Source organism: Hermetia illucens, chromosome 1 (assembly GCF_905115235.1).
Source record: "Hermetia illucens chromosome 1, iHerIll2.2.curated.20191125, whole genome shotgun sequence".
NCBI lineage: Eukaryota > Metazoa > Arthropoda > Insecta > Diptera > Stratiomyidae > Hermetia > Hermetia illucens.
In genome coordinates, this window is record NC_051849.1 from 16,163,565 (window position 1) to 16,188,682 (window position 25,118).

Genomic DNA, 25,118 nt, shown 5'->3' on the forward strand with positions numbered 1-25,118 from the left:
AGCAATGAGCTTGCATGTTTAAATGCCGGAAAATGTAAATATAAATGTGGAGCTTGCAAGAAAAATTGGAAGCAAAGTTGGATACATTCAAATTTGAATAAAGCAATTTGGTTCTGTTCACCAGTTTAGTGTTTTCAGTTGTATCTAATCAAAATCTCATAACTACAAATTAATCGTACATCATATCTAAAGTAATGCATTTATATTAAATTATATATTTGGGAATTGAGTGATCTTTAGTCCATCATCTACTGGATGACTCTAACTTTGAGGAGCTACTTCCTCCATTCGTCTAGTGTATGGACTACTTTTTTTAGACGCCTACCCAGATTTTAAAAAAGTGTTTGTTCACGGGTTCCCTGGGGCGAAGGTATACTTGTCAGATGCTGCTTCATCTCTGCCTGATCGGCTACAGGCGTCATCATGGGAATGAATTATAATGATCGCATAATCGTCGTTTAGAAGTCTTGGCTGGTCTGAGATGAGACAATAACTCTATTTTCATTTGAGCAGTTTGGGGTTTGCTTGGTTGGTTGCCATCTACCCCTGAATGGGTCATTGCGCGGCAACCATCAAACATCATTGCCGGTTTGTTGAAATGAGTTTCAGCTGCTTTCAGGATTTCCTGAGATGATTGCACTCCTTCTCCATTACTCTGCGCCATATGCTCCTGGGGCGGATTCCATTGGATGGGACAGTCAGTAATGGAGTTGTTGCCGCTATCCTCGTCGTCTACACAGGGCAAACTGGATTGTGGGTCGGCCATTTTTTTTTCGTTCGAACGGTATGATGCTGATTAGCTCAATGGCAAGTAATAGACAAGTATTGACGAGGGATCCTTCTGGTCTGGTTCGATATAAAGTGGATGCGGACTTAATCCCTAAACAAAAACCAATTCCTGCACAAAAAAGGCTTGTAAGTTTAGAGTAAGGCTGGTTGAAGGGGGTGTCCACCACTTGAACATGCAGGATTCAAGGACAGAGTCTAATTGCAAGGAGTCGTAAATAAATAAGTGAAGACCGAGTCACGACACTTGAATTGAGCCATATGAATGCTTCATATTCTGTGACAATGCAGACCACTGGAGATACACGAATCAAACAAAGCCGGGGGATATAAAACATGGAAATATCCTTACACATCATAAGCCATAAACTCGTTACTATCATTGTAGACGCCAGTGTTATCTCGTCCTTACGGGAAACAATATGTGCCAGAAGACGTCAAATTGATGAGAACCCGTCAAAATCCCGAAAGTTATATAGAAGGAGTGCTTCAGGAAGGAGAACATATATTGATGTGACTCTGACTACACTAGGCATAGTTACTAGTTTAGTCAAAAACGCAAGGTGGTGGACAACATACCCAGCTGTCAAGGAGTTGTCAAAATTGCTCTTTGCTGGGATGAAACGCGTCTTATACAACCCAAAGAAAGACTGGGTTAAAAAGCAGGCATGCTAGGGAGCTCTTAGCAAATCCATTACGAGATCTCAGAATCATCAATTGAATGGTTTCTGCAAATGACGGAGCTGTCTAACGACTTTAATCGATTTTTTATAACAATGGAAAATCATTAGGGGTAGACCAGGCTAAAGTGGAAATCTTGAAGCTTCCAATTTTAGCAGTACCAAATGAGTTGCTGCAGTGTGTATGAAGGAAAAAAGATGGGGAAGAAATCGAGTCCTACAACCCAATATACCCACTATCGTCGACGGTAAAATTGCTAGAAAGGCACTACTGACAAATTTATTTGGTACTGTGAAACGGAATGTGCATTTGCATTTTGTGGAAGGAAATATACACTGAAGATATCATTTTTGAGGTCAATTGCATTGTGCAGAATATAAATAAGTGGACCTGTCAACGATAGCTTCGGCGTCTTTAGTAACAGTATTGAGAGAGTTAGGGGAGAGGGCTGAGAGTGCCTATTTATACAAGTAGAATATAACAATGGATAGAAATTAGCCTAGGAAAAAGAAAATCGTCGCCCACAGGAATACATACTTGGACCAAGTTGGGGAAATCTATTGTTTGATGAACTAACTAGTGGGTTTTTCGAAATTGTCTAGGATATTACTTCGATGGCTACGATATGCAGATGACATTCTCATCGAAGGCAAAGCTTGATTCAAACATTGTCGTTCAGCGTCAAGGAATATGATAGTAGGTAAATAAAGTCTGTCCTCTCAAAAAATAAAACGAAGGCGGTTTTATTAAAAAAAACAGAATACTTAGATTGAAGGTTGGGGCCACAGTTTCTCCCTGGTGGTTTAACGCCAGTATTCGCCATGTTGCCCTTACCCCATGAACTTCTTAAGAAATGGACTGATTCGGTGATTACAATCGAAGCTACATTATGAGAAGCCCAACGATACCAGTTTCTAGTGAGAGCCGGCTCAGTACTCATACTTGCGCAGGCAAAACCTACCCAAAGGTTCAAGCAAACTAAGAAGTGCGACACCCGAGTTTTACTGTGCAACCTCACGGTTGAGCTGCAGCGGCTCTTTTCACGATGTGGACATAACATGAACTATGAAACTCATACATGACCCAAGGATTCTCCTGCGACATATGAACTCTGAGGGCTACTCAAGGTCCTATAGTACCAAGGCTTAGGAACCTTCGCTTACTGCACCACGACCAGCAAGGTGATATGAATACTGGTGCCACCACGTGAAGATCCTCCTTGCCCACTTGTTGATTCAGTCGACAGAGTTTCTGCTCTGTGTGCCTCCTCACAACCGATTAAGCGTGGAATAAGAATAGACCCTCGATTCGAATTTTATTACTCGCTGGCTTTCCTAACTTTCATAAAGCAAGGTCTGATCTCTTAACTAGTCCTTCAATATTCACATGAAAAGTTTCCCAATGCCGGAAGTATGTCAGTTCACCTTGGAGCATGGAAGGCGTACCTTATATCCAACGTCAAGAGAGAAACCCTTCGTTGGTATTGACGGGTGTTTTTGGACGTTTCTTTAATTATATAAATTGTGGATTACTCCGCTCTAAAACAATATTGCTTTGGAGACTGATCTTCCTCAGTATGAATAGCGTCATACGCTTTTTGCTAGGTAAGCTTCCTGAATAGCTTCCTCAAAGTTGAAAATATACTGACAGTAGTTCAGGATCTCCTTTGCTACTACTTGTCAGTAAGTCAATAAGTCCGGAATGAAAGTTTTGCTAAAAACCGGGGCATAGAGTAAAATTATGCAGGTTCCCTGTTATCCCTTTTTTCCATTGAAATTGAAGTTCTAGGCGAGGAATCCTTTCTTATCACCCGCTATCGTTATGCCTGCTTACACGATATAGGATAATCGGTGGACCTTCAGTTTCTAGGGAATGATTTATACACGAGGCCCCGCGGGTTCCTGTAAATGAAGACCACCGAGTCCTTTCAGCAGAAGCACCACCTCGTAGGTATTCAGCGGATGACACGACAGTGAACGGTGCCGTTTACCATTTGCAAACGCTCCCATTATTTTTCGCTATTCTACTGTTGGCACTAGAATTAAAAAAGCGAAAATCAAGTCTAAAAGTACCCTTGCAGCCAAGGTGTTGAAATATCAAAATGTTAACGATATTTAGGACAATGGGTTCAATCTAATATTTAAGATAATGTATTCTGTCTGAGCAACCAATTCTAAGAATCATATTGTGCGAGGGTCTGGTTAGTCCATGCCTGCTCTGACATAGAAGTCTCCTTCAAGTAGAACTTTTACTTCCATATTTCGGGCTGCGACGTCCTAGGTGCCAGGGAAACAGGTATAGGCTCGTTCGCTATGCTGTAAACGCTGAACACAAACTAATGACACAGACGTATCGAAACAATACCTGACTGACCCTATCTAGATACTACTCGCAAGTCAGCTCTCCATTCTCGTTCCGTCTGCATATTCGCTGCAGCTCTTCTTTGAAAATCTGTCATCACCCCAAATCAGGAACCAGAACCACGTCAACTTTGTCCATACCATATTCCTTGCGGAGATTCGAGCCTTTTTGTAACATGGAAGTCTCGGCATTGTTTCCCGACCTACAACAGAAGAAGTGCTTCCATTCAACGCTTTACATAACCTGGCCATGTGCCTACAGGCCCAGCACTTAAAACACAGGATCAGAACTGCTTCTCTCCATACTGTATAGAAGTTTCAGCGTATCTTTATTTTCCCACAACCGGCAAGTTGCTTTTTTGTTTGTTTTTTTCTGTCCTCTGAAGTTCAGAGATTTGACTCTATCCTCACACCTCTAGGTGATCTCGTTTGATCGTTTTATCCATCTTTTCTTTGTCTGTAAAAAAGGTTAGATGGCTTATTCCATGGTTTTTCTATTGATGGAGGTTAAAATCTTTCAGAGACGCTGCGGCACCAGTTTGCAGTAGTGTGGGGAATTGCAGCATTATATGGCATTGCCATCGACTAAAATCACCTCTACTTTTCCGCCCTTATCTCCACGGGACCATCGTAAATCATTTTCTTGGGGGTGGGTCGGTTATGGTCTATAGCAATGAGATTAAATTACGCGTACGACACACTTTGTACTTCATTCCTAGAGTTTTTCTTGTATTGGGGCTGTTTTGCGTTTACAGTACCTCAATTTATTCTACGAGATTACCTGGTCCTATAACTATGGTGAGGGCAAGGGAAGTACTTCCTGTAACTACTGTGTCCCGTAAAGACAGATGTACTTTCGTTCCACCCATCCCTCAACGCGCAGCTTTCTGAAGAACTCAAAATCCAGCTCCTTCTTAATGGCCTTCCTGAAGCCCATAGACAGCTCGGATGGATAAGTCCTCCTTCCCTGGTCGAAGCAGTACCCTTTATTCGTTAGGAGATCCAACAGAATTACTTACCAAATAACACTCACTGTCACACACAATTATCATCATCAACGGAACAACAACCGGCATCCGTTTTAGGCCTGTCTTAACAAGGAACTCCAAGTTTTGCGCTGAGGTCCATCAATTCGATATCCCTAAAAGTTATTTGACGTCCTGGGCTACACCATCGCTCCATCTTAGGCAGGGTCTGCCTCGTCTTATTTTTCTTTTTCTACCATAGAGATTGCTCTTATATACTTTCCGGGCTGGATCATCCTCATACATATGGATTAACCAAGCTACTGAGCCGGATTTTGTCTACAACCGGACGCTTATAGATTTCGTTGTTAAGTAGGTCTCACCCGGTGTTATCTTATATGCTCTGAACACCTTTAGAGGAATTAACTTTTATGCCACAAATCTCTGGTTCACCAACCAACCAGAAACCGCATATACTAAGATGGATTTCACCATCCTTACCCACCCCCGAAATAAGGCGTCGCCCTTGTTAGAGATGAACTAAGCTTTGTCCAAGCCAAAGTCATCGATATCGATCGTTTCCCCGGGTATCTAATGATTGATTTTAAAAGGACCCCCTGACTACCAACGCGCATTTTGACAGTAGCTGCTTTCACTGCTATTAATAATAAGGACCGTCGGGTTCAGTTTGAAATGGATTTACGCAATAGCGTATCTTGAATGAACGTTCAGCAACGGTCATTTTTTTGTAATTGGCGCACCATTGAAACCCTCAAATCCCAAATTTACCGCAGTGTCGTCCGCTTTGACGCCTTTTATGGTTCTGAATACCAGATAACTATGAAGGCTGCCTCGCGGTAATGCAGACGAAAATATTGCTTTGGGCTAGTGTCATAACACGCCATGATCTCATCTGAAGTGTGAACATTCAAAATCGATATCTACCAATTGTGAGAAAATTGCCCGAAAAGTGTTTTCATACCATTAAAAATACTTTTCTCGACAGATAATTCACGCTGAAAAGAATTACCTTGCCTTGATCGGTTTGAACATCGAAGCCGATGGGAGACGCTGGCCGAGAGAACACTGACTTGATACGCTCGATGGTGATTTAAAGCCTCGTAAATTCATCCAGATGAGGCCTTTGAGAGAACAAAATGGCGTAGTCGACCCTGCTTCTGAACGGGAGAAAGGCTGAAGAAAAAGAAGAAGAAACTTGGACATTCTTGAGGTGCTTTGTATTTGCAACCATCGTCAGGTCGTCTTCAAAACGTTCTTTTCTCTAGCAGGTGAAGGCCATTATGAAACGGTCGCAATCCGGAACCTTGGGGAACAAAAGTGGGTTGAGGCGGGGAACAACCGCTTCCGCCCTAGGCTGCTCTAGACTGCTATACAGAACGTGATCTTTCAGTCAGTCCTCGATCCAAGTTTGATAGGTTTCCGCCAACTGTAGTCCGCGGGATTGATTTGACATGCACCCTATCGGTAAACCACATGGTAAAGAATTATTTCAAGAGTTTCGGCAAAGAACCTTCCATCGTTCAGCTTGTTAGAGGGGGCCTGGCTATGGTTTGTATCTTCTCGTCCTTTTAGGTCTCGCTATTGCTACTGCAGTTGACTTCAAGTTTGCTATAGTGGGATGGGTGTTTGTCAAACTTACGCTGCGGCTGCTACATTTTCGTTCTTTTTATGACTTTGCTGGATCCAGGATCTCTGTGATTTTGTCCGCTGCCTCTTTTGTCCGTTGTATATTCTTACTTTTAGGACCGTTGACAAAAGGTCCGACTCGGGATAGAGATTGTGCATAGGAACAGAGCGAAAGGCGAAAATTACACCGGCTTTTCTGTTATCAATCTTTTCACTGAAACTTCTATTCCGGGGTACTGAGAAAACTCCGAGAGGAATTCTCTCCCCCCCCCCCCGCCTTTTCCTCCCACTCTTTGATGAGAAACTGCCTATTTGGAGCCCAGGTGATTGTGGTGTTTGTCCTTTTGCTGCTCTTGTCCTTCATGGACTTTTAAGAGTGCATTCACAAGAGATCCAAAATCTGGTTTTGACAGAATAATGGCCACTGATTCGGGAGGGGAGGTATGGCGGAAAACCTTAGATACTCGAATGGCCTCCCGTAATATACACAGACTCTATGTTGCCATTGATGTATCTTATATGGCATCGCTTAAAAGATGTTAGTACATGATGATAGTGGTGATTTCGTTCAGGAAGACTATCTATCTCCAAACACAAATCCTTATTAATTGACCATCGTAATTCATTCCCTATACTTTTGGGAGCAATAATGAAAGTTAGATAAACAGGGCCCAATTCATTAGTGGATGCTTTAGATATTTTTTGCTTCAAATTTCCATCGCATTCTACAAAAAAAAATGCGAATTTATGGACATATTTGCGAAAATCTAATTTCAACCCCTCGCGTACAAACATATCCGTTATAGCTTTCAAATTGCAATGCATATACGAAGTGAGACACATGATATCCCGCTGTCATCTTCCTTTTATAATCGTTTAATCATCTGGAAACCGAACAAGTAAAACAAGCAAACTCAATCCATTCACAACCATCCGTGCGACAAACCCATATGAACCTACTTACGTTGTCCTGCACGGAAAGTTTGAATAATTCCTGAAAAAGTTAATCCATAAATCGTTTGTTCCCATCCACATACCGGCACTGAGTTTGTTCACATCCTGAACACCACCTTTTCGCACTCGCCTGTACCGCCGGGGTCGTCCGGGAGTGAAAAAATAAACAGAATTCCCGCAGCGTTACATGTGTACGTACCGATCACGGAATATTGTGCATATTTCGGACCCAGCCCAGCGGTTTATTCATTTTAAAAAGGAAACACACACTTCGAATCCTTGACAGAGCTGTGAAGTCGTTTGTTGTATGTCCGCCTTGTCGCCCCTTTTTCGATGACGTATTGGCAAATCCTTGACGAAGGACAATGTACTGAGGAAGTTTTACGTCACATGCAGTTTGCATTTGTTGGTTTTCTCTGTCGCCTGGATCACGTAATTGTAGTATTGGATAAATGGTTCCGACGGGGAAAAAAACTTAGAAACCACGAATTATCTCAGCGGGATGCATCTATGGAGATGAAATTTGTCGCGTTGAACGGATGAGCCTGGGAAAGGTATTCCGAAGAGGTTCCTTGGCGTGGCTGGGTAGAATATATATACGAGCGTGTTTATTAAGGGCATTCGTTTTTCGACCCCTGCCTATCCTTATCGAAACTTGCCAAGTATCTAGGACCAAGTGCTCGTATAAGGATATATGATATCCTGCACTAAGTAAGACCGCATATTAGGGAATTTAGGGTTGTCTTTGAGCATCAGCATAGCGTGGCCGCTCCGAGGAGCCCAACTAGCGCTGTGGTGCGCCGTTTTGATGCCACAATCTCCTAAGACCGTGATTGCTGTTTTGGGAGCAGGGAGGCAGAGTCTAGCCGGCTCGGATTTTCAGAGACAGCCCGTAGCATTCACAAAGGAAAGCAGCTCTCCCACCCTGCAGCTAAATTACTCTGAGGCCCCCAAAGAATGGTTTACCCAGTGTCCGTAGCCTGACTCTAGCTAGAGTTGGGCAATCGCAGAGAAAGTGCATGAGGGTTTCCTTTCTTTCTCCGCAGCTTCGGCAATGCGAATTGTAGGGTATGCCGTGCCTGGCGGCATAGACACCTATCGGCCAGTGCCCCGTGCAGATCGCCGTAATCTTGAATGGATTTGAACGCGTCTGGCACAGGAGCTCTCGTGATCGGCCTATGTTATAAGCGGGCCAAATTCTCCTTGACTTGGCACAACTCGTAAGCCTTCGCCATCTTAGGTCCGCGGTTGCTAGGTAGTGCGAGTAGACTGGGCCCCCGACAGCCGCCAGAGGAACACAAACTGTTTTCACCGAGGGGCTGCCAAGAGCAGAGCTCGCCTGGCCAATTCGTCGGCCCGCTCAATCCCCTCTATGTTCATATGCCTGGGAACCCGGAGGAGGGTGACCTTGAGAGTGTCGCCCACATGGTTCAACGCGTCTCTGCACTGCCCCACCAGCCTGGAAAATGTCGTCGTACAAGGCCTTGATGGCCCGTTGACTGTGGGTCAGAATGGCACTCCAGCCATCGACAGACTTTCAATGTCGCCAGTACTTCCGCTTGGAATACACTGGCAAAACCTGGGAGACCATATGACTTGGATACACTGTGTGTATTCAAGAAAACCCTTCCACCGACTCCACAGGCCATCTTTGATCCGTCCGTAAAGAATACTGAGTCATAACCTTGCAACACGCCGGCGGTCTTCCACTTTACCCTGGTTGGTTAGTCCACAGTATAGTCAGTGGGGAATGCCCAGATTTCCCGAGGTACTTCGTCCAGGATATTGCTGTGGCAGCAGGACTTCACCGCCCAGCATCCAGACTCAGCCCTCGGACCTGCACGCTGTAACGTATTTAATGTGGAGGTCTAGGGGGAGGAGATGCAGGAATACTACCGGGCAGGACTGCAGAATCCCAGTAGCACTTGCACACGCGGTTCTTTGAATCTTATTAAGCTTTATCCTATTTTATTTTTTTCTCTTAAGATACTTTACATTAGAGGAAAGAACCAGTCTTTGTTCATTCAGCCATGGTAGACGGAATTCAGGTATCCTTGTCTTGTTGGTGAACAGCATCAGTTGCGTTTTGGTTGGGTTTATGCTGAGTCCGCATCTTGCGGCCCACAGGCACACACTTCGCGACGCTCCTTCCATGATGTCGCCACCTTCCGAGATGGCGGCACCCGGGGGAGTGCCTCTGGTCAAGGGGTTGCCTCCCAGATCCGACTGGTACTTAGCATGGATATAATCCAATGCGTAAGATACCCCTCCAATCCAATATCGGGCAAGGCTTCCTTGGTGGCGTTGGTACTAACGTTGTTGAAAGCTCCCTCTATATCCAAGAAGGCAGCTAGGGTATACTGTTTGTATTGCAGCGACCGCTCAACCGTACCAATTACCTCGCGTAGGGCGGTTTCAGTGGATTTTCCTTTGAGGTAGGCATGCTGGGATTTAGAGAAAGACGTTCTCTCCATAATCGTCCTTAAGTGAATGTCCAGGACGCGCTCTAGGGTCTTCAGCACGAAAGAGGTCAGGTTGATTGATCGAAAGTCCTTCGCGGACTCATGACCGTGCCTGCCCGTTTTCGGTATGAAAACCACTTGTGTTTGCCTCCAGGACTGTGGTACGTTTCCTACAGAGATGCAGCTCCGATAAATCTTAACAAGCCACAGCACAACCCTTTCCTGCTGCTTCTGTAGAATGACTGGAATTATGACATCTGGGCTTGGAGATTTATATGCGGAGAAGCTGTTTATAGCCCAGCCGATCTTTTCCTCGGTAATTACCGATTTGATAGTCTCACACAGCTGGGGTGGCCGTAAACCCTCCAAGCAAGGTTCTGACTCATAGTCCTCCTCGCTGGCGGGAAAGTGCGTTTGAACCAGCATCTCCAAGGTTTCGCTAGAAGATTCCGTCCAGGAGTCTTCGAACTTTTTAAGAAAGGATGAGCTCTTATGTTCCTTGAACAGAATCTTACTGAGCTTCGCGGATTCACAGGTGCTTTTGATGTTCTGACAATAGTCCAACCAAGACCGCCTCTTGGCGGTTCTGATGGCCGACTTGCACTTCTTCAGGTAGTCCTTGTATAGTTGTCAATATTTTTGTGTGTAGCAGAAGTTGAAGATTTCTCTGGTCAGCTTTCTGAGACTGGCAAGATCTTTATTCCACCACGGTGGCAATATCTTTTTGTTGTACTTGGTAAGGCACGAGACTTTAAACGCAGTACCGAATGCTTTTTCCAAAGCCTCGACCTTTGACTCCAGTTCACCTGTTGTGCCAATCTTACCAATTTGCATACCGGAGAGTTTGTTCTTAATTACTTGACCAAACTTTCTCTAGTCTATTCTCCTGGGGTCTCTGAAGGGTTTGGAGACCACTGCGGCGAGATCTAAACTGAAAAGTATCCAACTGTGATCATAGAGGGATCTCTGGTCAGATACTCTGCAGTCCTCCACCCTAAGAATCCCATTGTTAGTTATTAGGGTGATATCAAGGACCTCCTCCGAACCATGACAGTTCTCCGAGCAGTGGAAATGTAAGGTTAGTGCACTGCCCCAGTTACACACCGACAGGTTTGAAGTAATAATTAAAATCAAAGAATTACTCACCTCCCTCGTTGATTTGCGAGTTGCCCCAAAGCGAATGACTTGCATTGCCGCCGCAGCCTATCAACAAGTTGGCTTTCTTTGTTGCTATGGTGTTCGTCAGATGTTGTAGTTCTTCTGGCGGACCTGATCGGTCGTAAGCCATGTAAGCCTGCTCCAGCGTGACCACGACTAGGTCGCTGGAACTCAGGTTCGGACACAGAAAAGCGTGCAAACTCTTCCTCGCGAGAATACATGCTCTAGGTCTATCCTGATCAGCGTCTCCTGTGCTGTGGAATAAATTAAAATATTTGCTTTGGAGCCCTTTGACGGTTCGGTCGCCTCCGACCCAAGGCTCCTGTATTAGTGTGATGTCGATGTCTTCCTCTAAGAGGAAGACAAGCAGATTAGATGAGGCGCACTTAGAGTGCTGCAGATTTATCTGCGTAACCCCCAGCATGATCTGCTTCCGTGACCGCGTCGATTGAATCTAGGTCGTCGTCCTATTTTGTAAAACGGAACACCTTTACCTATGCATTCCTGACTTCGAACTGCACTTTATAGTCGGCTTTTTTCTGTGCCTCCAGGCACTCTTCGCTTATACGGTGTATTAAAGGTTGGCTGTTTGGCTGAGGTCCCCCCCCCCTTGATAACAACCCAGTCGTCCCAGATTCCCGGGGTTTTGAAGACTCAGGAATTGGATGAGCTTGTCTTTATCCATGCCGATCTTTGGCAACCAGATGCGAGCGACCGGTCTCCTGGGAATCGTGGTGTCGCTGATCTTAACGACGCACAAACCGAGAAAGTCCCTAGAGAAATGGTTCACGCAAGCTATAACTTCGAACCCACGGACTACCTGAGAAGAATCAAAGAAGGGGATGAGTCCCGCTTGTTTGTCTTCGGTGTCCAGGAGATGCTGAAAGACCATCCCCGACAGCCTGGCCTCAACACTGGTCCTCACCTCCGGCGCTAGTTTGCCGCTACCAGAATTAACATCCGCCAACACTACACGTAAGTGGCTCCTGGCCACGTCGTTGAAGTGTTTCCTAGCAATTCGTGCGCAATTTTGTTCGGATGTTGCTTAGCGTCTGAGCTCTTACCCACTCTGCTCCGCTTCTTATCTTGTTCGACCTCGCCTTGAGATCAATTCCGATTCAGAGCGATGGGATTCGCCTTCTACTCGTCCACCATGCGTTTGCTTGGCGAATACAATCGTCAACAATCGCCTGATATTTAGCGAGGTATTTTTCATCCCGTCGTCGACAGTACCGGCCTCCTTATTCTTAACAATCTTCCTGAGAATATGCATGGCCTTCTGGTACTGGCGCTTGAGCAGGACACCAATGGCCCTTCGCCTCTTAACCGGTTTTCGGCGACCGACGTTCTTGTCGGTTTTTACTCTCGAGGGATCCCCGACGTTGATGGTTTCGTGTTAGGATCTGGTACTCGCTACACCCAGTTTGACGGCGGTGGATTCCAGGCTGGAAGCCAGTAGTTTGTTTGCCGCCCCGCTCTGGTAGGTCCCTGTCGTTGGTTTAAGCAAAGCGGTGCTACGGCTGGGTCCGAGTGTACTGCTCTCGACGGCTACTGTCTCCTGGCTGGGTGCCAGCAGCTCGTCCTCCGATGATGCGCCTGGCATCACCCCCTCTTCTTCTATTGTCGTTTTTTGTTTTTTTTTTAAATTGAGTCCATGTCTTGGTCCCACGAATAGTCCGGTGAGATGTCCACCCTGGCTGGCCCGGCCACCAGGATAAGGGTCTTATTTGAAACTGAAGGTGCCCAAGGTATTCGGAGCTCGCATACCAAAGACCAAGCTCCCAATTAGCCACGCAGCCCTCGAGGTATGCGATTCCACCTTGGCTTGGGGTCCTATTAGCACCTTCTCCGGTGCAGAGAGGACGATCCCTGGCCTGTTGCTTTGGTCTATCCCCCCGCCAGATCTACTTGCCCCTGACACATGATCAGCAGTTGGATGAGCCTCCTCGTCAGTTGGATGAGGCTACTCTCAGCCCGGTCCTACACACTCTTGGCTCGTCCGAAGACGGTTTCCAGCGGCCACCACGAGGAGGTCGTGTGAGGACTTGCCGAATTATGCAATTTTAACCTGAAGCATAATCAGACCAGGTCAAAGATACTTTCTGGAAACTAAACTGGGGACTGCTCAAGCTATTCGTATTCGACGCTCTCCAACCCCCGTAGGGTCCTAGAGTTCCTGCACTTAAAGGGATAATTAGGCATTTATGGTTCATTTCAATTACTCTTACAATAAGATCGTTTTCCCTCCCATAAAAGCGACAGTTACAGGTCGTTTTAAATTTTCCGGATATTTAAATTACTCATAAAATTTTATGGCTCAGGAATTCTGTTGGCACAGATCTACAAAACCGCGAATTGCATCTCCACATGCAAGTATAGTTGCATGAATGGCGCCCAAACTGCTCACTATCTTGCAAATTTGCATGCATCATAATTTTTCAGGGTTTTCGCAAATGACTCGCATGGCCTCCATGGAAGGCCAACAAAAACTCCAAACTGTTCTGCATGAATAATGAATGGGTTTGGAAATTTCGAGGAGTGCTGCCTGCCATGTTCCTCTGAATTCAGCTTGCGCACGCACACGATCATTAGATTGATGGGTTCCGGTGAAAATCTGCAAGAATCATTCGATTCGATTGGTCAGTTTTCCGAACACGAGGAGCCAACACAGTTCAGGTGAATCAGCGCTTCAGGTAAACGTTCTGGGCGGTGAGATCGATCATGCGTTGCCTCTGTATGGATTCGTGGTTCACATGTGAGTTCCATGCGTTTGCGGGAAGGTAGTTGCACCTGAGGTTCCCGCACTATTCGTGACGATTCAATGGAGGTCCGACACGTTTCATTGCTAACTAAAAGCACAAATTGCAGAAGATTTTCTCCGGATTTTCAGATAGTTGCCGCGTAAGGTGGTAATTTCCAGAAAATACGTAATTGGTAGCTACCGGTGGATTATTTGCCCAGACAATGGATTGATTGGTTGTGCTCTCAAATGGTACACCAGTGAATGTGTTCTTGATAGTCTTTGATTCTTTCCGGCCATTTACGGGGTTCTGGGAACTCTGACTTCATGGGTTCGACAAGGGAACCTCCCCTAGCTATTTTGGGTTGCCAAATTGCATTCATTACCCCCGCTTTTCCGCTGATCACGGTGGACTTGTATCACCAAATAGACACTGGAAATTCACCTGAAAGTACCACATCCAAGCCTGCCAAACAATTTTCCATTCAATTAGGCGAAAACAGCAACATTCAATTTGCATAATTTCTTTGATTTATGTCTTACCAGTTAATTTATTCTCCGTAGTCCATGCTTTTGTGTGTTGGGAAATGCGTTCCAAACACTTCTCCTGGTGGTAGGTCTAAGCTAGCCAAAGTGTGTTGGCGCCACGAACAATAAAAACTTCCAGATCCGCTGGATTGATACAAAAGGGCGTCCACAAGTGGTACCTCCGTATCCAAGTAGGAGCACTTCATTAGAAGCGTTGTTAAAAAATGATTTATTTGTCGTAAATCTTGTCGCAAACGGGAAGCTGCACATTCCGGGTTGGTTTGGCTCCTAAAAAACCAAATCGCCTCCACACAAAATCAAGGAAACATGTGCGCTCCAAACACTAACCCAAACGGGGGAGAGGCTACCCAAGTATCTCAGAAAACTGTAGTTAATTTTGCAGTTAAATTTTATATCTGACTTGCCATAATGAAGCTATAACTGACTACTGATGCCATAATACCGTCATTTTCATAATTTAAGATGAATTTTAATGTTTTAATGTTTTCACGTTGTTCATCTTTTTCCATTTTCAGAGTTTTCGGTACCAGAAGGTGTTCACGATGTCTGGCCTCAATAAGTTCCTCAGAGTTAGTTATGCGTGCTCGACACTTAGTTTTCCATTTAGGCTGTTTTTCATGTACCATTTGCAATTCACCGTTAACGAAAGGTGATCAGTTTGGTATTAGAGATTCATCAGTGTTTTGTAGGTAAGTAACAAAGTAACTCCATTCACTTGGAGGGTCTTGAAGAAGTCAACCTCATTAATTCATTGCTATCCTCCTCAGCACTTCAATTTCAACCTTAATTTTTCTCATCAACAGATTACATTATGAAATAGCATTAGAATCACAAGCAACTCCTTCTACGCCACTACCAAATTCTTGTTCATATGTGACTCCATTCGGTACATCGCCAAATAATCCATCGAGTCCTGTGGATCCATCGAAAATGGTTCCTGCCGGATTTTATGTACCTCCAGCTATTATGACCGGATTACCTCAAGCGCCACGACAAAAGGGACGACCAAGGAAGAGAAAACCCAAGGATCTTGAAACATTGACAGCTAATATTGGTAAGTAATGATTTCATCTATGAGAAGCTGACTACTATCATATATTTCTGTAACGTGAACATGGTGCTTCCTTTCTTAAACTTCGGCATCTAGTTTTCCTTTAAGAGTCTTCTTTTATTCTTTTGTATTCCAGACGAATGTTTTCTTAACTAACTTGTTTTATCCTATTCTTCTTTCTTCTTTTTCTTCAGCCTTTGTCCCGTTCACAAGCCGGGTCGGCTCGTCGTGATCGGTTTCGCCATTTGGCTCTATCGAATGCCTGATCTGGGTGCAATCTCGAGGCTTTCAAATCCCCATCTAGCGTATCAAACCACCGTTGCTTAGGTCTGCCTTTTGGTCGTTTACCATCGATTTCGATGTTCAGACCAATCTTGGCAAGTGAATTCTCGTTAGCACGAATTGCGTGACCATACCATCGAAAACGCCTCTCTCGCAACTTCCCACGATCGGTGCAACCCCATAACGATCGCGGATACCCTCATTTCGGATGTGATCTAAACGTGTGACGCCACTAGTCCAACGTAACATCTTCGTCTCCATTACCGCAAGACGCCGTTCATTGTCTTTTATGGTCGGCCAAAACTCAGAACCATAGAGAGCGACTGGACGGACGACATTGCGGTAAATTTTAGATTTGAGACGTTCGTTGATACGTCGATCACAAACGACACCAGTTGTGGAACGCCACTTCATCCAGGTTGCATTAATGCGTGAAACAATTTCATAACGCAGCTCTCCATTGGCTGATAGCGTTGACCCGAGGTATTTAAATCGTTCAGTTCTGGGCAGATCACTGCCACTGACAGTGATTGTGTCTGTTTCATGGGGATCGGTCGTCAAAAATTCAGTTTTGTTTAAATTCAATCTAAGACCGTGTTGCATGAGGCGATCATTCCATTTTTGGACAAGTTGCTCGAGATCATTTTTGCTATCAGATACTAGGAGCACATCATCTGCATAAAGCAGTGTGTAGGGCGCTGGACGTAGGATATCCCGTGTGACGGTGTCCATAACAAGGACAAAGAGGAGTGGTGAGAGGGCACTTCCTTGATGAACTCCAACAGAGACACGAAGCGGTTTTGATACACCCGCCATACTTCGAACTTTACTTTTCGGATCGTGGTAGAGCAATTGAACCCGGCGCACAAGTTCTTCTGGCACGAAGTGCTGTCGTAAAGCATACCAGATGAGTTCGTGTGGTACACGGTCAAACGCTTTCTCTAGATGCAGGAAGGCAATGTAAAGAGGGCGATACTTCTCACGGTGTTTCTCCATGAGTAACCGCGCAACGTGTATTGTATTGTATTGTATTAGTTCCGCAGTTTTTGACAAATTCGGCTTGATTCACGGTTATTTCAACGATTTCGCAAATACGGTTGTCAAGAATGCGTTCAGAAATCTTCATGGTATGGGAAAGTAACCGGATCGGACGGTAATTTGAACATTCTGCTGGACTACCTTTCTTTTTCCATATTGGAACAGTGGTACTTTCTTGCCAGTCAGATGGTAATCGTCCTTCCTGAATAGCCCGGTTAGAGAATTCACTGAGCCACAGTGTTGGGTCCCAGCTCTTCGCTTTCCAGAGCTGAGATGCGATGTCGTCAGGTCCTGTTGCTTTCCCCGATTTCATTTGTTTTATTGCCTCCTCGACTTCAGTTGCGCTGACTGGTGGAACTGCTCCAAATGTCGGCAATGATTGTGGAAGTGGAGGATGAGCAAATTCTTCCGTTGAAATCTGCTCAAAGTATTCTTGCCATCTATCCGTTGCGGCTCGACGGTTGGTAAGCGAAGTACCGTTCTTGTCATTAACACAACAGAAGTGTTCATCACGGCTTTTAGCAAGTCGATACAGATTTCTCTCGCCATCCCGGGTGTCCAGTTTATCGTAAAGATTTTTGAAATGGTTCGCTCGGGTGACAGCGACCGCTTTCTTTGCTTCCCGGTTGGCATTCTTATAAATTTGCCAATTAGCAGGTGTTTTATCGTCGAGAAATTTGTGGTAGAGGCGTTTCTTCTCACGGACCTTCATTTCAACATCATCATTTCAAAGCCAAGTATCTCGGTTGATGTACCGCTTACCCGGCTTGGTGACCCCGATGGTTGCAGAGGCCGGTTTGTGGATCGTGTCTTTCATTTGGTTGCATGATTCTTCCACATTCGTAATGTTTGGCAATCGTATGAGTGAGACCGTTTCTTCTTTCTTCTCACCAAATCGCCACCATTTAATGCGCGGCGGGTCAGTGCGTTCCTCACGCTGTTTTATCGGTGGCTTAATTCGCAGGACGGCAATCAACGGCCGATGTTGAGGTGCAATGGTCTCATAGGGAACGACTTTGCAATCAGTGAGAGTGGTAAAATGTTGACGTCTTATGAGAATATAGTCGATTTGCGTTTTATTGTTCCCACTATAAAATGTGGGAAGATGAGACAATCGTTTGATGAACCATGTATTCATATGTACAAGGTCATGGGTGTCCGCAAAATCGATTATACGCTCGCCACCTTCATTGCGCGCTCCGAATCCCTTTCCCCCATGGCACCTGTTACCGTCTGCCTTTTCACCCACATGACCATTAAGGTCGCCGGTAATGATTATGTAATCGTCATCAGGCACGTGACAAGTCTTTTCATCGAGAAGTTGCCAGAAGGCATCTTTCTCGGCATCAGGTCGACCTGTCTGTGGTGCATACGTGGTGAAGAAGTGAATAGTGCGATCAGCTGATATAATGGTGAGCTTCATCAGCCGATCATCAAATCGTTCGACTTCTTTAATGGCATCACGGAAACCCTCTGAGATGGCAATGCCAACACCATATTGAGTGTGTGGGTTACCAAAATTGAGAAGTTTGTAGCCATTTTTACCGCGTTCGCGTTCAATGTCGCAGCTTTTGGCACCAGACCATCGGGTTTCTTGCAGAACGCAGATGTCAATGCACCTTTTCCGAAGGGCTCTTGCGAGTTCCTCCGTCTTTCCAGTTAGGGTACCAACATTTAACGTACAGACACGTATTTGTTTTGTTCGTTGTGTGCGGACTAACTTGCTTACGTCCTGACGCCGTCCATGCGTCAAGAACCCTTGCCCATTTCTCGACAGGACCGGGGCCCGTCCTGCCGCGTCGACTGAGGTGGACGCCCTAGCATTTCTCTGAGGCTTGTGACTCAATCTGATCATCATGTTTATAACGACATTCTATACATTTTCTTGGTCGACCTGTCGTGGGGCCTGTCACCAAGAGAGATCAGGTAGGATTTAGCATAGTAGAATAACTCCAACTATACTCTATTTATCTCTTTCCCTGATCTCAGCATTTTATTTTTGTTTTACTGAGGATAATACAGAGTACGTTGCCTCAAACCCACCTCCTTTACCTGGGCTTGGGACCAGCATACTATGTTAATAGCATGGCGGAGTTTGATTTGTCCTATTGATACCATACTATGATGATAAGTTCTTAACTTCGAAACAGACAACCCCACAGTTCCACCACTTTAATATTGCTTCACGTGGTGGGTTTGCTTTTAGGCATTCATGTTCCTCGTGCATTGGGCTTTCCTCTTCCTTATTTCTTCCAACAGCTCGATTTGTAACAGTTATTCTTTCTTCAGTTTGTTATAAATACCGCCCCGTCAGGTTCAGCCTGGCCTTTACCAGCAAGGTCTTTATCGCCCTCATTATTTGCGTTGCATATACCTCCTCATTTTTAGGTGTTTTGCTACAACAACTGCAGTCAGGTCATCTGAACAGCGGACAATCGCTCTCAAGAACATCACTATACATGACGTCTCACAACAGGGACCTAGTACCGAAATCTGTGTTTTTTATAGAGGTGGGAAGCGTCGAAAGCCACAGTGTTTGGTTTTAACCTGTTAAAACGATCTCTCCTCATCCGCTATGCTAGATTTACTCCTATGGTGTGAATTCATCCCTCCTTGCACTTTTCCTAAGCCCTCTAAACTTTGAAACTTCTCCTGAATATAGCTTAAGGTGCCACTAACTGCATTCTATACTTCTTGGGATTCGAGCATTTGCGGAATCATTGTCCCCGCTTGTAAGAGTCTCCTTAAAAGGAGTTCAAGCTTCTCTCTCACTTATAAATGTCGGGCACACGGAGGGAATGCGCTCCGAGTCCTCATGTTCACTTATACATGTCCAAAATGATGCAAATACCGACGATAGCCCCCATGCCCGGCCAGAAATTGGGTCAAGCGATATTCACTATCCCCATGGGAACGCATAACCTGAGGCTGGGTATTTGGGATTATCCTATCTGTTCACCTTCCTTTGTGAGAATTATCTCAATGTTCCTGCCATAATCTGATTGTGCGCGTTCTCTCCTTCCGCCGTCGCTCTTTAGCATTGTGGTCACCAAGTACCTTACAGCTATACAATCTTTGTATCTTCTTAGCCAAAGCACCAACAGGCACCATTCCCGCAACTATGATAACTGCTTCGTCTGACGTTTTTTCGGAATGCGCTGGCGACCCTTAACGCGCTTAGACAAACCACTGCCAATATTTTTCTTCTATTCGCCTTAACATCAAGGGCCTTCTTTCAAACTGGTACTGCGGACAGCCGAATGGATGAGCACACTCTGACTTGCAACAGGCTCTTCGATGATTTGCGAGGTTCCTTGAAGATTAATATTTGGTGATGATGATGGCTTGGACTCCCTCTCAGGTGCTGTCCCGTACGAAACCTTAGGACTTCTCTCAACTTGCGACTGTTGACTAATACAGTCCCAATCTTGTGTTCCATTCTAGTCCATACAATGTCAGCCATTCCTTGATCAGCCTAACCGATGTCTCACATGCCCAGACAAGATCCTCAAGATGTTTGTCAATAGCCAATAAGGTTGGATTGTTGCGGTAGTTTGAAGCGTAATGTCATCACAGCACTGATTCTTGAGGCACTCCACCTATTACTGAATATTCAATTGGGCCTTCTTCGGTATCATAAAGAAGCTTTCTGGCCACAAAATAGTCCCTGATGATAAGCTGAAGATATGGGGGTACATTAAACTGGCTTAGGGATCTTAAAATATGGTACCGTTGCGCTGAATTGCAAACATTCCTCACATCAAGAGTGATGGCAGCACAATTTTTTTTTTTTGGTACAGCCGTGCCACCTTATACCTGTACTGTTCCGTGGACATGCCTTCTGCTTCCTCTACAATTGGAGGCAGCGTGTCCGGTAAACAAATGGGACAATAGGAGAATGGCTTACAAAGTGGTAGCAGCACCAGTATCTGCTTTTTCCATTGAGCCGGGAAAATACCCGCTTCCAAATATATATTAAAAGTGGAAATGAACCACTTCGATCTTGGTTTTATCGCCATCTTTAAAGTCACGTTCGGTATTTTATCCAACCTAACTTTTCGTAGCCGATGTTAAGCTCGTGTTCTATTATAGTTGGAATATATGGTCTCCTTCGATTGTTGTGGAAGCAGAGTTACTATTGTTCGAAATAAAACTGGACCCTTGATCTGCGGGGCCCTTTCAGCTCTACATGTGGCTCCCCAGGGGTTGATCGCGCCAACGTCGCATAGCTCCCTAATGAAACTCTGTTTGCTCTCAGGGATTCCCTTTCGCAACTCTTTCAGGTAAACTTTGTACCTTGCCTTTCTTTGTGCAGTTTTCTGCTTATCATTTGTGCGTTGATAATGTCTTTTTGCACGCAGTTGCCTGGTTTTGTCACTCCGCCAGGGTTTCTGCGTCTTAGCATTGAGGCATCACATACACTCTTGCTCAGATTTTCCTGCCGTTGTTCCTGTCGGCGTGGAATTTTCATTTTTCTATGAAACATTTTTGATCTCCATTGTTTCACCCGACATGACTTTGTGTCTCTCGGAAACTTCATTCTCCTGCTCTCTATTAAAATAAACAGTATTACTTAATGGTCGCTATGCCAGTCAGGTAATATCTTTCTTCAACGCACTGCTCACGATGGTAATCTCTACCACTGAGCTTATCTCCCCTTTATGGAAAGTATAGGCAATTTCGATATTCGCAGGCACAATGTCCACCGAAGAAAAGATTTCCAGCAATGCCGTCCCCTGTTATTAGAAATTTTGGTTCTCCATTCGGTAGACCATGGGTTAAAGTTTCCCGGAAAGACAATGGGGGATCGTAAACTTGCGTCTAATGCTAGTTCATGTAACATGTTTGGCAGCGTAGGAACTGTAGATAAGGACATCCATAAATTGTAGCTTTTACCCCCATACATGTTACAATGTCGTGGTTATTTCTTCGAATGGGTATCTTCCTGCCACCCAAAATCTGTACTGTTCCTTTTGTCGGTGGCCCATATCGCGAAACTTATGGTACCCCTTGTACGACGGCGTACTTTTTAGGGCACTCATTCAACCTGAACCAGAGAGTTCTCTCTGAGAGGTAATTCTCGACTCGAGCTACTGCGCCTTTAATTTGGCTCCAGTTAGCGGAGTTGAGTGTGACAGCCAGTACTAACAGAGTTCACCAGCCTACAAATTTCAGTGCGTCTTTTGTCAGGTCCATCATCGTGTTCATTGCATATATAATACATTAAAATGCTTACTGACGTTTCGACTGACCATTGGCTCTTTCAACGATGGGTAAAAGTCTGTTGCAAATGATTCTGTCCACAACTTCCCCTATTGGATCCAACAGGCAGATCGGACAATATGATACTAGATCTCCAGGTGGCTTATTGAGTTTGAGAAGCAACATTAACTTTGCGTTTTCTGCTGAGCAAGAAATTTTCCTTCTTTTAGTCACACCTTGAATTTATCAGCAAGACCATCGGGCCTCAATGTCAGCCCCAAAGCTCTATTAGCGATACAATCCAAACTTGAGGCCTTATTGTAACCAATTCTACCAAATATTTCCAGCAGTTCTCCCTCCCAATAATTTCTTTGAGAAGGCGTGGGCAGGTTACCTGGGATAATCTTCACAGCCTTCTCATTACGTTAAGCCCCATCATAATTGCTTATACTGCTCAAAGCAGCTACTCCCGTACTCCATCACTTGCTGAAAATTTTGTTCTTCATAAACCAATAGCTTGGCTTGTTTGATCTTTGACGCAAATGCTACCACCGTCATTTCGCGAATGGTTTGGGAGTGTTAGTCTTGCGCCACCTTTCAGTGATTCATGTTAATTTTTATCGACTTTATCAGCACATTCTAAAGGCTCTCCTATATTCCAGACACCTGTTACTGCTTGCAACATTCCGGGACTCTACACCCTTCTTTGCTCTGCACGGTATGCAGTTTGGGTTAGCTCCACAGTTCTTACTGATATGGCCCTTTGCTGCATTGTTTCGACCTGCCCCTCGCAGTGTAAATGAAACAAAGGCATCTAAAGCGCAATCACCTGCTCCCTAAGACGACTTAATATATTTTAGTTCTCCCACTTGCTAACAGTTTAAGTGCTGCTTCCACTGGTAGGTCGATAGTGGTGGTTTACGTCCCACCGTCTTTAACGCTGACTCTTTGAGTCCGATAAGGTTGAAATCCTTTTTTAAGGCCCCACAAGCCTCCTCCTTCGTAGGGAACTTATCTATGTGCTTACATACTACATTTCATGCCTGCTAGCCGTTATGTCGGCTTCCTGTCGTAAGGAATTTCCGAATTGGCTCAAGGATTTGTCCGCGGAGCTTCAATACCTCTTTTCTGAGACCAAAAATTATTCGCTAAAATTATTTCCAAAATTGGCGAGTTCTTAGTCTGCATTAACTATTCCGTTCGCTTGTTCGCTCCTCATGCGATCGCTTCTTTTTCCGGGTGCCACATTTCCCCAGGCTTCCACATCCTCCTTGTGGAGTCCGCCTACATGAGTTTTGCCTACAGCTTTAGTTGCTTTACTCACCTACTCGACTTTCTTGGGAGTTAAAACTTTTTTTCTCTTAGGGGTTTGTTGCCCTGCTGATATTTTTAACCGTTCATCCAGCTTCTTCCTCGGTTCCTTTCCGTCCGTTTTTTGAATGGTCGCCGCTTGTGTTTCCTGGGCATATCTATACGTTACCCTGATGCTGCTAATCATAGCCTTTATATTCCAATGAATATTTCGGCGGTCCATTAAGGCTTCTTGATTTTTTTACCCCGTGCGTAAGACAGCTCCCGATTGGTTGCAGCATCTTGCGTTGTTCGGGCTGCTAAGCGCCATGGTTTCTTTTTTCCGAATCCTTCCGCTACACTCTTCCCTTGTGGAGTAATATTTTTAATTATGTCTGCAGGAGTAAGGACCGAAGAAGAATCCAGCTTTTTCTGAATGTCCACCGATGCAAAAGTTTTGAATGCTTCTTCTCTGGTGCTGCGGCCCTTGAACATCCACGGCATGGAGCCTGTTTGCCCACTCCTAAAAGCAAGGCCCTACTCTAAAATTTTACCTATACTCTTCTCCACCAAGGTCGGTTTTATTTTTGGATATTTTTCCCATAGCCAATTTTTATCTACGGGTGGGCGTCCCGTTCCCTTCTACCCGGCCTGCGCGTAAGTATACCCATACGCTCACGTCTCGGGAAGACGTTCATTGATGGAAAATTTGGCAACTACGCAAAGTAGGTTTAGGGCCTTCAATGCGATCGTCCTTCCTGTTTTCATCAAATACGATCTGTCTTCCAGTTTTCTTCGAATACGGATTGATTTGAGAACGTGGCATCAGTGGATATGGCTGAAATTAAGGGGTATGATCTTCAAATCATAGAGGCAATTCTATGAGTCTGCGAAGATCTCTCCCTTCAGTACGGGGTACAACGCGGTACTGATAAATGACATACCGCTGAGAATACAATACAAAACAGATCGAACTGGTGGCTTCCTGTTACGGCTACTATGACCATTTGTTGGCCGAACTCAGTGAGAAAAAGAACCCCCAAACGTTATGTGCAACAGGGCTCGATTTATCAGGGCTGTCGATATTTTCAGGAGAGCGCTGTTCTGTATCTGCAGGGGGTTTTCTAAGGGAACAAATTGTTCAATAAAAAGAAGGGATCATAGGGGGTCGTACAGTAACCGCTTTGGGTCGGGTTTTTCGCAATAATTTTGATCCTGGCGCAGATTTTCTCTCTAGTTCCTAGCTCCGAAACGCTTCAAAAATCGAAAATCAAACAAAAAATCAATTCGCCTCTATATAGCGTATCTGGTTTGCTTGATCGACGTCAGTTGAGGCGGTATGGATTCTCCGAGAATATCTCTCTGACTTGATTATGATCCGGGAGTAAAGATCGATAATATTATGATTTTCAATATAAAAATACAGTTCGTGCATGAAATCACGGCAACAGCAATCCATGCACAACGGACGAGACGAGATATAGCCACTGCTGGCGTGATTCGGTCCATTCTGTGATATGCTGCCTTTATTTTGGTAGGAACATTGGTCAGTGACGCAAAACATCGGGAATTGAGTTCGATGTACTTACTTATCACGTAATATAGTGCGTATTGGTTTGAGAAAAAAACTTTGGGAACCAGATTGTGGTATCAGTCTATTTAAAATGAGCGATAAAGCAAGGTTTGAGGTTGAGGAGTCATGCGGTGATGACGAAATGAGATTTGTCTAATGGCAAGTCCCGTCGGCTAGCCTGAGAGCGATGCGTAATCTTTCCATTTGTACCTACTGTCGTTAATGACTTTCCCGGCGTAATTCGAAGCCAAACAGCTTACGGTGGCTCCGGTGTCAATCAGTCCTGAAAAATGGTCACCCAAGACTTGACATTCGCATACAGGTGGATATCATGGCTGGGTCGACTTGTGATAATGGCAGAATAGTAGAGACGGCGGTGT

The 25,118-nt window shown here is 44.9% G+C and overlaps 1 protein-coding gene across 3 annotated transcripts in view; it reads left to right on the top strand.

Moving 5' to 3' along the window:
• The window catches only part of LOC119646630 (protein apterous), a 255,792-nt gene that overhangs the window by 208,393 nt on the left and 22,281 nt on the right, over window positions 1-25,118 (top strand). For all 3 annotated transcript variants that reach the window (XM_038047138.1, XM_038047139.1, XM_038047140.1), the window contains 2 exons: window positions 14,818-14,991; window positions 15,106-15,356. In XM_038047138.1, coding sequence (XP_037903066.1) covers window positions 14,818-14,991; window positions 15,106-15,356 — 425 coding nt within the window. The remainder of the gene's footprint in view (window positions 1-14,817; window positions 14,992-15,105; window positions 15,357-25,118) is intronic.